General features: G+C 35.7%; 1 protein-coding gene across 3 annotated transcripts; it reads right to left on the minus strand.

Annotated features, from left to right (window-relative positions):
• Positions 1-555: 555 nt before the first annotated feature.
• LOC114720806 (TNF receptor-associated factor homolog 1a) lies at positions 556-14,368 on the minus strand. Of its 3 annotated transcripts, XM_028906516.1 has the most exons (13): positions 14,270-14,368; positions 13,225-13,451; positions 12,247-12,358; positions 11,565-11,653; positions 11,403-11,471; positions 11,182-11,314; positions 10,139-10,297; positions 8,890-9,238; positions 7,787-7,899; positions 4,566-4,716; positions 3,516-3,994; positions 3,211-3,412; positions 556-2,212 (listed from the first exon to the last, which is right to left on the minus strand). In XM_028906516.1, exons 2-13 carry the CDS (start codon positions 13,403-13,405, stop codon positions 845-847), a joined length of 3,405 nt encoding a protein of 1,134 aa, XP_028762349.1. In that variant the 5' UTR covers positions 13,406-13,451; positions 14,270-14,368; the 3' UTR covers positions 556-844. The 3 variants fall into 3 exon arrangements, with proteins under 3 accessions (XP_028762349.1, XP_028762350.1, XP_028762351.1); XM_028906517.1 differs by lacking the exon at positions 10,139-10,297; XM_028906518.1 differs by lacking the exons at positions 12,247-12,358; positions 13,225-13,451; positions 14,270-14,368 and adding an exon at positions 11,772-11,835.
• Positions 14,369-16,060: the final 1,692 nt, after the last annotated feature.

Consider the following 16,060-nt stretch of genomic DNA (forward strand, 5'->3'; position numbering starts at 1 on the left):
TGGTGCCTTAACTTAAGTAGGACTTAGTTTATTGGTTGTTCCTTGTTTGCTATAAAAAAAAAAAAAGAATTCTGTATGTCGCTACATCAATGATATTGCAATCATTACCGATCAATGAATTGGTCTTTAATGATCATTTAGTTCAAACTGGAGTTAACCTCGAGTCAAATCGATTAGAATAATATGATTTAATTAAAATATATAAAATATTAATATACATACATATGAAAAGAGCAATATTTAAATAAAAAATACATTAATTCCAAATAAATATAATATTCATACATAAATCATATCATCTAATAACAAAAGTTAATAAAATATAAAAATGAGGGATTGTTATTTTTTTTTCAATTTTAAAACTCAATCATGATTCTTTTAAACTTAGTCAACCGGTACAAAGCTCTTAACTCAAGGAAACTGGTTCACTCATCCGACCCTTTCGGTCAGGTTTTCATTTCATGCTATTTAGATGTCTTTAATTATAATAATGATATATATATATATATATATATATATCTTTTGGTTCACTGAGCGCTAGTAGCAATCATAGGGTGAGAAGTGAAAAACATGACAAGTGCTTAAATTTCACAAAGAAATCAATAGATGGGGTCCAGCGACGCGAAGTGTGACTCAAATTTGCGCTACCAGTGTTTAGGGAAAGAAATTATAATAATAAATAATAAAAACGCTAGACAATAATCCCAGAGACTGAAGCATATGAAAACGCTGGAAGCAAATAGCTGGGAACCACTCTTTACACAATGTCGTCTTCTAATCATCAAAGAGATTACATTTTCGAGGGTGACCTCATTCATGGGCAACCTGCATTCTTCTTGTCCATTTAAGGACCAGTTGATGGCCGGAATACAGCATAACCATTGACACCACAAGCCATACTTGAATAATCTGGATAGTATGGATAACCATCATTCTCCGTTTGTCTCAAGCCTACGTATGATGATAAATCAGAATTAGCCACCTGCCATTGATTTGGGATCGATCCGTCCACATGGCCGTTTACGTATGGTAGGGTACTACTCTGAGGAACATAATCCCTGATTGAGTCAAAGTGCATACTTGACGAGCTATATCCTCGATGAAATCCATAGTCATGGTAACTTCGTGATCGCTCGAACCTGCAAGAACCGGTAGAGGGTCTCAAATTGTCACTTGTGCCCACATCTCCAGGAGAAGTGAATTGTCGATTTAGTGAGTGGGGTCCATTATTGAGAGACTGGAAGACTGAGGTTGCCTTCCCACCACAATGTTCATCATCGAGAAGGTCATTGATGATATCAAGGTGTGGGAACTCATCTGCCAATAAACTTTGAGTCTGACGCCCAGACGGGCACGCTGGGAACTCAGTTGGCATGCTGCCCATATATCTGCTCTGCACAGGCTTGAACATGTCAAGGTTTTGGACGTCATTATATGCAGAAGGTGCATCATAGTGCATGCTCCTATTGACGTCTCTTTGAGAACTCTCAATCCACTGGGATCCGTTTTGTAAATCTCGTGCAATCATGCCAAAAGGATGACCAGACGAGCTAGAATTAGAATCCATTCTCTCAGAGGTTTGTGATAAATACATAGGTGATGATACCATGGAAGATGGTTGTGAATAGCTAGGTAAATGGTTTACTCCTGAACTCGAGGAGTTGGAATGAGCGAAACTAGTTGCAGTGGAGGTTGCAGAGTTACCCATCATGGCATTTCTGTAAGACTGAGGAGCATAGCTATGAGTTGCTGGTGAGGGATCAGGACCCAACCGTCCTGATGCACTCACCGACCGTGCAAGTGATGGAGCTGTTTGAACCATAGAGCCAACAGGAGCAATGGACCTGTGACCAGGAACAAAAGGAGTGCTAGAAGGTCTTGACACCGCAGGCAATTGTGCCACAGATCTTTCCGTTGTTCTCGCACCTGCAGTCCTCTGGGTATCACTTTTGGAAACAGTTGTTACGGGTGGCGGAGAACATGAGGGTGAAGATACATCAATCTGCTGGGAGCCGGTTGAAGATGTTTTCCTGACATGCACAGGATCTACATTAGCACTTGAAGAGGAAGGCAGGCATGTTGGAGGACTTCTAGGTGAGGACGGCACCGCTGAGGTCCTCTCTTTCGGGAGGCTTTCAGTGTCAACAGGTCTTGCCTTGTCAGTCTCGTCTTTTATGCTCAGTTTCTTCTGTAGCTGGAGAACTTGCTCCTCCTATAAATTAGAAAAGCAAAAGGAATTGGAATGGTACTAAAAAAGGGACAGGGGAGACATTGATGTAATAGATGTTTACATAGAACCTCATCAGTAAAAGACAGCAAATATTAGTCCCAAAAAAGAAAAAAAAAAAAGGAATCAAAGCAAAAGCATCTTCAAAGTATGCATCAAATCACCAAAGGCTTTGTAGCCTTGTGGCATTGACACTTCCCTATAATAAAAGGTCGCGGGATCTATCTCACTTGTAACCTCAAGTCATTAGTGCGTGCCCCTATGATTCCAAAAAAAAAAAAAAGTATACATCAAATTAAACACTAATTTTTACTACCATTTGTTGTCTTGTATTTCTCCCTTCCCAGGAAAAAGGAATCCCAGTCCCTTTGCTTATGTCTAGGATTTTACAGAAAATGTTTACGCAAATTTTGCTTGATTTAGTACAAGGCCAAAATGGACAGCCTGACAAAAAATTAAAATAAAAAGCGTGAGATGGGAGCCACTTCAATTTTTCATTGCATGGCATTAGATGTATGAGATAGAAAAGATAGAAGAATGAAAGGCTTGGAAAATGATGTCGCCTTCCATTGTACAGCAGAAGATGAAACTAAGATGAATGAATAGCACGCCCTTCGTTGGTTATTTTTCATTCTCACACATATCAATAGTCAGACAAAGATGGATAAGTTGAACATCATCAATTGGCTGAGCTAACACTGCAATCTCGAATCAGTTTCATCTAATTTTTCTAGGGAAAATAAACAAGGCAACATCAAGTGTCAAATTATCTCCATGTACATATTGTTATATATTTTTGCTTTCCTGATGTTGACATGTAGACGATAAAATGAGTACCACTAAAAAGTGCAGTTAAGACAGCTTGAATGAAAAGGGAACAAATCCAACTATCAGAAAATCAGAGAAAAAATTGCCTATAAGAATAAGAACATCTTGTAATAATTCCATAAAATGCAAAAGAGAAAGGGGAGGTAGCAACGCACCTTTTTGACAACAGGTTGCTCAAGCCACTTCAACCGATCCTGCAAAGTGATAACAGTACTCTCAGTTGATGACTCCCCTACCCTGCCTGGTCCAGCCTCACCAACAGCATCCCCAACATCAGTGGCAGACCTAGATGGCTGATTATCCATCTCACTGGTCCAACTAGACCCATCATTTGATGCTTTACGTGGGTTCTTACCTCTACAAGCAAATTTAAAATGAATGAATGAATGAATGATCACGTCAATAAGCACACATCATTTATGTTCATCACCAGTAAAGAAACACCAGGCTATTTGCCTACCTAGTAGGTGACTTTTGGACTATGTTATTTGGGTAGGAGTTCCCCTTAAAGTGGCCATTCACGGTCATGGATGACAGAGAATCAGTGGAACATGTTGAAGAGCTATCATCCACCAATGAACTGCTCCTTTTTTCAGCCATTTCATTATCATTTTGTGTAGATGAAAGACTACCTATACCATTGCTCCTAGTCCCAGTAGGATGAACTTCTGATGCATCAGTGTCCCAATTAACAGGACTAGCCTCTCTGTCTTCTGAATCAGGCTGAGGAACTTCAACAACTCCATCAACAGAGTCGGACACATCAGAGACATCTTCCAATGCATCAGGCTTTTCAACTACAGTTTGCAGCTCCTCCATGTTAGAATCTTTTCTCTCATCAGCAGGGTTGTCCTCTTGATGCTTGTCATGTACAATCACAACTGGCCTCTCCTCCCTCCCTTTATCCTTACCTTTCCGACTGTTCCTTTTCTGTTTGGCCTATTAAGAAGAACAATCTGTCAGCAATTGAAGGTACAAGGAGAATGCCTCACCATCCCCAGGAAAACTACTTCATCACATCAAACAGAGGGCACGCATAAAGAAAAGGGAGAAGAAAAAACCTTCCATCCTGATATGTTTGCTGCAATTTCCAAACGAAAAATACCCTATATGTTTGCTGCAATTTTCAAATGAAAAATACCCTATATGCTGTTCCATATAACATACAATTTCCCGTATATGATGTGTTTTAGCTCAGTAATCTTCTCTAGTGTGATTACAAATAATGTAATCTTCACCCCTCAATTCAAAAAATGACCTATTAAACATGTCCTATACAACCAACAAAAACCAGGATCCTGTGCAGGGTAATCTCCACCTCTTACTTTGACTACCTTATATGGTGTCCGATATAACATACAATTATAAGGTGAATGCAGTTTTCTAATAACACTTTAAGGAGATTTTCACTTCAGAGGGCCCCAGCTGTCAAAGAACCCAGTAGCATCTATCAATTAATCTTAAGAGATCTGTTGTGCCCTTAGAATGCAGTTTCGGTGTGGTTTCAAACCTGCTTTTTCTTTGACTTCTTTTCTTTCTCATTTGCTCCCCGCTTTGCTTTCTGTTCACTTTCAGCCAGCCAAGCCGCCTCTTCTTCACGGATGAGCTCTTCTTGTCTCTTTAATGCAACAGCTTCCTGGTACGCAACTTCAATTTTATTGCTGCATGCATGAGGTAATTAATTAGAATTCATCAAACACATCCAACAATTAGTCACTACATTCAAGTGAAAATATTTAAAAAAAAAAAAAAAAACCAGATTTAGGGGGAAAAAAGTGTTGCCTGAATTGGGTTTTATAGGAATTTTTTTTTAATGACGAAATTTTATGAGACCTCAGAGATTTAGAGGTACAAAATCCTCAAAAAGCAAAAATAGGTACAGTTTCAAAAGAGAACCGCACATCAAAACACCTAAATGAGAAATGAACCAACTAAAAAGACCTGTTCGATTTCTTTCCATATCATAGATAGCGAATTCGTTTAAAAAATATGCCAGTGCCCCAATTGGTTTGAGAGTTTGTTAACTCACCCAAACCAAGTAGACTCCAGAGAGCCACCACATCCTATGGAAAAGAAAACCTCCAAATAAACATACGCATTCTGCATTACATCCTATTGTTCAATTTACAAGTGCATTATGCTATAAAGCTTCATTATCATTAAATTGATAAGCGTGTATCATATAAAACAACATAAGACTTGTCAAACTTTCTTAACATAGTATTTGGTTAAATTGAGGGGAGGGGAGGGGAGGGGAGGGGAGGGGCGTAAACGATTCATTTGCATCCCACTTTTGGAGGGGAGGGATAGGAAGAGGGGGGAGGGAAAATTTATTTTTCTCTCCTCTCCCCTCGCCTCCCATCCAAATCCCTCCAACCAAACAGACTGTAAAGGGTAGAAGATCCAGCATTAGTGTGTTCACCAGTTTGGCCAGTAGGCCTTTGGATGGTCAAAAACGACCATGAAGTATAACTACCCTTGATTAGAAATAAGCGCAGGATCAGCATATTTTTGTTAAAACTGGCCTAAGAGCATACAGCCCTAATATCCAAGTCATGCCAAATAATCATCTGTACTAAGCTAGGAACAAAATAAATCAACCACTGCAGAATAAAATATCAAGGTCATAAGTTTGCTTGAATCAAATAATTATCATCATATACTACAGAGCCAAAATAGATCTTCAGAATGCGGGGACAATTTCCATGCCAATCTGAAATTGCTACCTTAATGCCAGGTTAGAAAAAGAAGCTGTCTTGTTAAAAAATAAATGAAACAATGCATTTACCAAACTGAGGTAAGTTCTGCTGAAGCATTTTCAGTATTTAAATCTAGTGGGAAGATATCGATTATCCAATTGATTATGTTTCTTCCTCTATATATCTTCAAATTTTTCTTTTAAAAAGCAAAACTCTGTTTGGTGTTTATTAGAATTTAAGCTACCTATGTAATGATTCATATTAAATGACGATGACGATGATGACAACAAGAAGCCTCATCCCGCTAAGCGAGACTAGTTACATGGATTGCATGACACCATAGGACTTTATCAACACAACCAATCCTGCCTAATATATCATTTACCAAGAAATCATGTTTGATAACTTTCTTAAGCATCCTTCTTAATGACTCTACATTTTTTAGGGCAAAAAGCCTTTTTGTTCAAGTCTCCTCACTAAGGCCTCTAGTGGCCTTCTTTGAAAATGTCTAAACCAATGTAATCAATTTTGTACTATTTACTCCATGATAGGTGCTACCCCTACTTTCCCTCATATACAATAACTATGGATCTCGTCTTTTCTAGTATAACCACATGTCCGTCTTAACATTCCCTTACTTCTAGTTTTTGCTCATGTTCCTTCAACACCCAAAGCTCTCTATCATATGTATCACTGGTCTTATAACAATTCAGTGAGAAAAAAAAAATTAAGCTTAGAAGACAATAGAGGGGAAAGAACTTTCTAACAAGTGTCTGTACATCATACAACTACATGTAAATTTTCAAATAATTTATCCCCTAAAGATAATATTGTATAGTCATTGAAGCCCTGGTGACCGGCCCTAGATAAGACCTCAATATTAACAACCTTGAAAGCACCCTCAACTTAGTAATCCTCTAATATATAATTGTAATAATAACAGGAAGTTAGTTGGGTAGTTAGTATAATTAGTTGATTAGTGTCTATAAAAGGGAATAAAAGGGTCATTGTAATAGGTGTGTATGGATTGTATGGAGCGAGATGAGTTTTGATTCTCTTGTTCTCTCTTTCTCTCGTCTGTCTTTCATCCCCACCACCCCCCCCAAAAAAAAAAAAAAAAAATCTCTCCCATCTAAATCCCATATCAACTTCTGATGCACGAATAAAGCCAAGTTGATAAAACTTCGTCTTCACTAACAAAATCAACCCATTGGTTTATGATGTGAAGAACCCTTCCAAGTCAATCCATACCTGGTGGGTGTATTTGTATCCCACCATTCTAGCTTGCATCCCTTTGGACATTGAAGCAGGTAGCCATGACAGAAGCAACCGATCATGTCGCTCCCTGTCCCGGAATTCTTCAGTTAAGTTTCCAATGGCTTTTTCTTCTGTGGTGAACTTGGGCTACAGTCCATATTTACCCAGATTGAATCATAGTAGCTTGTAACCTTCAACGGTTGGAAGCTCTTGTGTATCCAAATTAAGAAATTCTCCTCATTGAGTTTCAAAGACCAGATTCAAAAATCCCTGAGGAATGAATTTTGGGTGCACAGAGGATTTCATGCAAGTAGTTTCAGATAAATTATCCACGGTGATGTAACTCTTGCTCTAATACCATGTAAGAATAAAGGAAACTGTGTTATTCCATTCACTAAGAGTTTTATATACTACATGATGGGATAGTATAACAGGCTAAACATAATGGTTAGCACAACAAACTAAGCCTCTAACTGTGTAACAGAATACTTCTATAACTCCCCTAACAGAAATGTACTATAAGGTAACGACAGAAGTAAAATTAGCATCCTGAGTGAAGTGATGGAAATTACAAGTTTCTGACCTGATCGAAACAAACACCTAATATATTTGGACAACTAAATATATGCGATAATTTTTCACAACATCCAGAGTCTAGCTCCAAGCAATATGGAAACCAAAATAACTTCCCAATGGAGTAAGAATTAAGAATGAAGAACATATAGAAGTAACAATCAGATATGCAAATATATTTAACTAATGCTTTTTTGACAACCTGAATATGTGGGCAAGGACAAATATTTCCACAGTCCTGCGACCAAGTTCAGTGAGACGCCTTTCATCACGCTCTATGGAGTCTTTATTGAAGTCCTCCCCAGAGTTCCCATCCTAGAACAAAGGGAGAGTAAGTTTCCCAACTACGAAAAGAGCTCAACACATAAAGCTAAATCCTGATTCATACACCTCATTGCACATATGATCTCCCTAATTTAACTTACCATTGGATATGTGCAATAGATGTTAAATATTGACTATATTTTTTTAATTGACAATTAACAGAAGTGGAAAAGGCCAAACATTCTCATCTCAAATCCTAAGGACAAATTCAACTTTTTGCCAGTGACCTACTAAATATCCCCATCATCGAACATATGCAAAAATTTTAAATAAGCTAATTAATTCAATTTGGATGTCCACCCAAAAGCCTCAGAACAATTCACTAGGCCAAAAATGATTTTTCTCGGAAAGTCTTAATCACAACACTTGAGAATAATAACCCAAACATGAAACTATACTGTCAAAATCAATTATCACAAAAGCGTTTTTTCAGGAAAATCTGGAATCTTCATCAATCCTAATCACACACTTGACCATTTAGAGATGAAGTCATAGCCTTGAATAAACAAGTAAAAGAAGAGAGAACAACCCATCCAGCAAACTTTGCAAAATCTGAAATATACACTATCTGCATCAACAGATTAGAGAACCAGCTGACAAGCAACAGTGGAATGAAAACTTGAAAAATCAATAGCAGAAGTAGTTTTATTGTTCTTTTTCTTTTCTTTAAGACAGACATGCTTAAATTTTTTAAGAACAAATTAAATTCATTAAAAATGTGAGGACTTGTCGATCAGTAAAGGGTTCACAATTGAAACAACTTCTCTGGCCGCAAAAGACAACATCAGAACAATATATTAAGATTTCTCTCTTTCCCATGGTTTATAATAGAAGATTTAGCTGCTTTCCAATCTCTTCTACCCACTTCTTTTTCTAGCATCTATCACGAATACCACCAAAGTTCAAAGAGCATCCCCTACTTAACCAGCAACATAAAGGAAACTTTAGTTTCCCTTTACCACCATGATTTTTTTATCTCACCTTTGTACGATTTTGAGGACCCTTCTCATCCTTCGGAGGCAGTGGCTCTACAGCAGCCCTCTCAAGCAACAGTAAAACATCATCCACCAGCACAAACACGTCCTTCTCTACACGAACAATTGGTGCTGTCATTTCTTCAGCATCCAAAGCCTTTACTCTGCCTCTTTTGCACTTAGTCTGGCCTTCCAGAGCCTTTAATCCGCTATACAATGAATCCATCACCAAAGTAGAAGTGACCTCTTTCTCTACAAAGAAGTGCTTTACAACTACTTTTAGAATTACATCAGTCTTCTCCCTGGACATGCGGCGCCTAGTATTTTGGTCAATTCCCAGCCAGAAAGCACAGAAGCTGCAATTATTGAAAAAATTTTGACCAATCAGTAAAATCAGACACCAATTAAAGATCTAAAATAACTTGCAACCAATTGTAAACTCATTTTGCAAAAACAGGACACAGTTTGCATTCCAATATATAATAAGGCAAGCATTAATTTATCTATATGTAGTAAAGTACAAGTTAAAAGACATATATGAAGAAGGCTGAATACATAAAACAGTAGTCATGCAGACCAAAGTGTGTCACTAGTCACTACATTATCCATTCATCTTCCAGTTATGTTTTCTTAATTCCTGACATGCATATGACCCCCATTCGTCAATTCCTAGGTGTAAGGACTAAGCAGTATTAATTTTTTTATATATGCAATAAAATACAAGAAAGGAGCCCGGACATGGGGGGAAAAAAAAAAGCATAAATCAATGAAGATGGCTATATACATAAAACATTGGTCAAAACATACCAGGGTGTAACCAAATTATGCATCCATCTTCCAGTTTATTTCAAAATTATGCGTCCATCGCTAAATAGGATTAGTTTATTTCAAAATTAGCTTTTCATCAATTCTTACTATCTAAATGAACTTTCTATCAGCCTAGGAGCATAAGAAAAATAAGGTAACGATCCTAAATTATAAATCAGTCTAGGAGCATAAGAAAAATAAGGCACCGATCCTAAATTATAAGGCTGAACAAGTCATGATAGGAATTGCAAATAGGAGGAAGGAGGACCATATTATCAGATTCTGCATAAATAAATTTCACTTTTTAAAAGGCAAGAATACAACCTCATTTAATGATCCTAAATTATATAAGGTGGTACAAGTCATGATAAGAATTGCAAATAGGAGAAAGGACTATGTGTTCAGATTCTGCATAACTAAATTTCACTTTTTTATGGCAAGAATACAACCTCGTCCACCTAGCTTTATCCTCTATCAACTTCCCAAGCTTGCTCCGTCTCTCTTCGACAAAACGCCGGCAAATTTGCTCTACATTTGTGAGATATACTCTAACAAGTTCTCTCCTATACTGACAATCAAGACAACGAAAAGGCCTGTCCGTTTTCTCCCTACAATTTCCCAAAAGAAGCCAAATATGATCAGACACTAACTCAAACCTTCAAAGTAAATTAGAAAGAGCTGACTATAAAGTACGTTTATAAGGATAAAATGCAACCAGAAAGCCCTTAAACGATTCAGACAAGGTGTGATACCAATTAAATCAGTATGAAAAGAAAAACAAACCTTTAAATATGAAAAAAGGGAGTTGTCAATTAACGAGCAGTAGAAGCTAACATTATATTACAGAAATAAAGTTATGATTGAATCCATAAAACATCATATTCAATTATTAATTATTACTTTCAAGGTACTAAATAAAAAAGATTTTCTTGATGAGTTTATAAGTCGTATTCATTGCAAACTTTTTCATTGATGAAAAAGAACTTATTATTGATAAGAAAAAAGAACAATGAACGAAGCTACAACAAAGAGAATAAGAATTTACGTCATTAAAAAACCTAATACAAAAGAAACCAGGCTAGGCTCTATTTTAGAACAGATTTCCAAGTCCTTTTAAAATCCACTAGGGAAACTCCCCAAAATATACCACTTGCAGAAACACAGAGGGCATAAAGATGATCCTCTCCCAAAACATCGGGGCAAATGCATTCATGTTCTCTCGTTATTGACAAGTAACAAAAACACAACTGAAGCTAAGTGGATTACAAGCACAGTAAACGTGCACAAAGTAGTGTTAGCCTGTTAGGACATGGGATACATGCTAGAATAGTGGGCCTAGGCCATATCCCAGAGTCATATCCAATGAGTCAACAATAATACAAGTCACGTGTCCTACGAAGAGAAACTCATGTCAATATCATATATACTAACAAGAAGACATTCTATTTGCATAAATATGTAAGAAACTTGTAATAAATTAAGCATAGAATACCTGATGACTTGAACTTGTGCTTTTATTATCAAATTGTCAGAAGCATCAACAAAGCCATCATAAACTTTTGATAACTCCATAAATTTTTTCCAACCCCAGTCATGCTCCTTCTTCCAAAAACGATGCAATGTATCTGAAAAATCCAGGCGAAGTTACTCAACAGTGCTTAAACAACATCAAAAACTTTAATAGCTAATCCAATCATTGAACAAACAACAGACCAGAATATTTTGATTTCTTTGGATCTTTATTGACCACAGCAATTGTAAATTGTGCAAAATGACTCCATCCTGTATAACCAAAAAATAACAGACAAGGATTAAAAGACAGACTTGTAAAATGAAATATCATTAAAGAAACCTAAAACAATTAAAGAGACAAACCTGGAAGAAGTTTGTCATGATTAGCTACACATAGAAACAAAGAGAGATGATTGCAAACATCACAACCTTGTGGATAAATTAAAATGTACCTGAAAGACACCACAGCTGGATTAGGTCATAGTTTTGAAACACATAAAACTGCAGCAAAATTCAAATAACAATTTGTTTTTCACAACAATATGCATCTGTTGGACCATATGAACTGACCCCAATATCAAGGCTATGGAATGAATGACCATCGCCAGATACTCCTGACATTGGGCAAATGATTTTAATGAGGCAAGAGAGAAGGAAATTTTCTTTGTACAAAAAAATTAGCATATGATAGCCATAGATGCCCAAGTACATGTCTGAAAGTTTCACAGTATCAGAAAAACCTATTCAAACTTTCAATTCATTACAAGAAAAAGACAGCAAAATGTTTTCGTCCGAAACTATACATATAAAATCAGCAACTCACAATTCCGCAATCCCTATATTCAAGCTTTATCTAATGAGGAAAAACATTTACCTGTGCGTGGCAAGAAGCTCATGCATATATATGCATATATATAGATTGGACGTATTGAAAGTACGGACAAGATTAAAAATGACAACACAAAAATCATGGTTGGCAAGACACGCAACACATAAGCGCACAAAAGGGCATGTCAGGCCAATAGGTGAATTTAAGGCCTTATACCATTTGTAGCCGCCAACCTCAAATGCATTACTCCGGAGTTCCCGTTTGGTAATCTGAGAAAACTTTTCTATCTTCCACGTATATTTTCCATATAACTCAGAAGGTTTTGGACCTGAAAAGACCAAATATCTCAAACAATTCATTTTATGAAAGAAAAATTGGACCTTAAATTGTTAACAAGAATCCCTAATGGTGTATTAGTATAAGTCATTGCCAATGTTATTTCTGAAAACAGATGACCTGCATATTTACTAACATATATCACTACTTTCACTTGCATAATGAGGAAAAAAAGCTTCATATTCGTGATGACTCTATAAAAAGACACGAGCACTCTATTCACTTCATCCAAAATGATGGAGCTGAAGTTGAAATTGCAATACTTCAGTGAGGCACTTGCCTTATTTGACTAAACACATTGTTGACATTACCCAATTGCCAAGACAGAAGAGACAGGTGCCTCACTGAATTGTTCCCACACTCAAAATTGGTGATTTGGTGGCAGTTTAAGCCTGGAATTACACAAAAGCTTCAATTTCTTTGTAACAAGGTTGGCCATAAGCACAACCAATGCTATTACTTGTTTTTCACCCCATGATAATTGAAATATTATCACTCAAATTTCAATGTAGTTAATATAAACTAATATCCAACGAAATTTGATGACTTGATAATTTCACCCCAAAACTCATGAAGAGGTGCACATATTTGTTAATGATATCGCTACGTCAAGATGCAAGTAAATCGTTTTTCTTATTGTTGCCACTACCAAAGAGAAAAAAGACTTCAGAATTGGCAGATGGCATGTTTCTCACCACTCAACGAATAATGCAAGTATTCTTTGCATCATAACTACCATTTTTCTAGCTCACTTTCACACATAAGAATCAAAATATCACAGAGATGAAATATAACAATCCATAAGAATATATTCAAAAGACAACATTAAAGAATGTGTACACACACACCCCCACATACCACCACCATCGTCATCGTCATCAGTATCCCAGTAAGGGGGTGAAGTAGATGGGATTCCGTTTTCCACCTGCTCAGAGGAACGCCATTCTGCCAATGCTTCACCAGATTGACAACGTTGCCCAGCTGAAATTCCCTCCACAGACTTCCCCACTCCAGACTCCTCATTCACAATTCCAGCCATTCGCCACTCAAGAATAATTTCACTAGCAATCCTCTTCCAACTCCTACTGAACGGGGGGAAAACAAAGAAACAAAAAGAGAGCCCTAATCAGCCCCTAAGCTTTACATTGCACTAACATCATACAATAATTCAAACATTCGGATTATGTTTAACAGCTGCATCATAAAATCCTCATAACAATTATAAAAGGCGAATATCAACACTTACATTAGGTTGTCGATTCTACATATCATTCACTTTATAATGCAACCACACTTGTCAACGGAGATAATAGGGAAGGGGAAAAAAATTAAATATCAATACTGACATTTTACCAATTGAAAAAAGAAAAATAAAGAGCACTGACACACTATTAGCCTTGAGCGATGATAGCTTTCTCATTCATCAAATTCAACAAAGAACATATAGAAGTCAACAGAAAAGTAAAAGCTTCATTCCCCATGTCATCCCCAATATTATTAAGAACCAAACTTTCCCAACCTCACACCACGAAAAACCCAAAAGCCAACCCCGTCAAGGAAATAAATATCAATAAAACCCTAAAATAGAGATGTAACTCAATGAGAATTTAAGCTCAAAATCAATCAAATAAATTAAACACCCCCGAATTAAACTAAAAATAACGAGATTCTAAAATCAGCACTGAGAGCCCAATTGCATGATAAGCGGAACCAAATGAACTCCGAGGCAATCTATGCTCCAAATATCCAAGATCTCGGGCCAAAAACCCCAGAAACATTGATTAAAATCGAACGAACGACCGACCCAAATGAACGCCGATAAATATTAAGAAAATCAATAAACAAATAATAAGAGGAATGAAATTCGAAGACAGCGTCGGAGGATCCATTGGAGCAAACAAACCTGGAATCAACGACGAGAGTATTGTCAAAGGCCAATCCGACCCCTGAGATTCTAGAGAGAGAAAGCGAAGAGAGAGAAAGATAGAGGGGTGGCGTGCAGCAAACAGAGCAACGGCGGAACCCAAACAAAACAGAAAAATTATTTTTAATTTTATTTTTCTTTTTCTTCATAATTTATAAAATAATCCTAAAGATTCATACAAAAAATGATTGTTCCAAAAAAAATATTAGTGATTCTTGACTCGTTCTTCCAACTGTCATCTATGAATCCCCTAATATCTGAACATAAAAATGTTATCAAAAATATATTTGAACGTAAAACAATACCCTAATGTGTAACCAAAAATATATATACCATGACATAATAATTAAAGAAGTAGGTCAAATAATCTGATTGGTCAAACTGTTGATTAAACTCAGTAGCTGTTTGATTTAGACAAAATAAAAATTATTTTGATGAATGAACCGTGACTTAAAACTGGAAATTAGGTTAAAAACCAAATAGGTTTTTGTTCAATAAAACAAAAGGGATAAAAAAAATTATTTAACAATATGAAAACTCTAGGCCCAATACCTGGTGTCATTTTATTAAAAACATTGTATATTGTCATGATATTTTGTTGACAATTAAAGTTATCTTAAAATTATTTCTTATATATATTATTACATACACATATAATATTTTTTATTTAAATTATAATTTAATTATTATATTACTGTCTATCTATCTAGCAAAATCATAAAAACTGAGACTCGCTATTCTTTCCAAATTGATGTTTGGTTTGGCTTTTAAACATTATCTCAACGCAACAAAGTAGGTTAACAAAGGATATCAACCTATAAAGCAATATAAAGCCAAAAGGTGCTGTAACTTTAATTCCAATTTTATTTTAATTGATTGTCCTTAATTTAATTTTGGTCCTTTAAGACATGCTTAAATTTCACTTTCGTTATCATACTTTCTTTGAATTTAGTATTTTAAAATATTTTTAAAAGAATGGAAAAAAAAAATAGGAGAGCGAACCTTCCCTAAAATGTATTTTGTTTGGTCCAAAAGTTGTTTCATAAGAAGGTGGGAAAGGAAGGAATAAAATTGGGAAATGATACAAACTAACCTAAGAAAGAGTTAGTGACATGCAAAGTGCACCTTAGCCATGCAAAGTACATGGCAAGGAAGAATTGCAAAACATCACATTCAAGGGGGTTCAAATTAAGTCATTTTTTATGTAATTTTATTATTTAAAAGAATAATTTTATATTTAGTACATTATTAGAAAGATTTGAAGTATTTTTTTTTCTTGATATTTCGAATTATCCAAATGATCCTTAAAATCTACTAGTAATTTATCATATTTTAAATTAGAATATATTATTTGAAAATATATGAATTGTCAAATAGGGATTCCAATGATATTATGCAATATCTTGTTGTTATGTATCTCTGATTTAATTTAGGCAAATGGAATTTTATATATATTTCATATCTTTAGAATATTTTTTTCAATTTTAGAATCATTTAAGGTTCAAATTTTGCCTCTCTAAAGACAAGCTGTGCCCATTTATTTCGCAAAGAGAAAGATGAATGAAATTGAATTTTCTTTGCAAGTTGAACATGGTAAGGCGTTTGTTAAAAGTCAGTATAGTATGAGAAAAATGGAGAGAAAAAATTTCAATAAATTCGATTTAAAAAGTTAAAAAAATATGGTTAAAATTTTTTAATTAATTAAAAAAATTTTAATTAATTTTCCTCACTCTTTTATCATATATCTTCTCTTTATCAAAATTTCATAAC

This window comes from Neltuma alba, unplaced genomic scaffold (genome assembly GCF_004799145.2).
Source record: "Neltuma alba isolate B1F8T4 unplaced genomic scaffold, ASM479914v2 tig00012000_pilon, whole genome shotgun sequence".
Taxonomy (NCBI): domain Eukaryota; kingdom Viridiplantae; phylum Streptophyta; class Magnoliopsida; order Fabales; family Fabaceae; genus Neltuma; species Neltuma alba.

Excerpts from the sequence above, each read along its gene's own strand:
- LOC114720806 (XM_028906516.1), bottom strand. The coding sequence starts at position 13,405 with ATGGCTGGAATTGTGAATGAGGAGTCTGGAGTGGGGAAGTCTGTGGAG. Across the intron at positions 11,654-12,246 it reads GAGGTTGGCGGCTACAAATG|GTACATTTTAATTTATCCAC; the intron begins GTATAAGGCCTT and ends GGTGTCTTTCAG. Across the intron at positions 10,298-11,181 it reads GCACAAGTTCAAGTCATCAG|GGAGAAAACGGACAGGCCTT; the intron begins GTATTCTATGCT and ends GGGAAATTGTAG.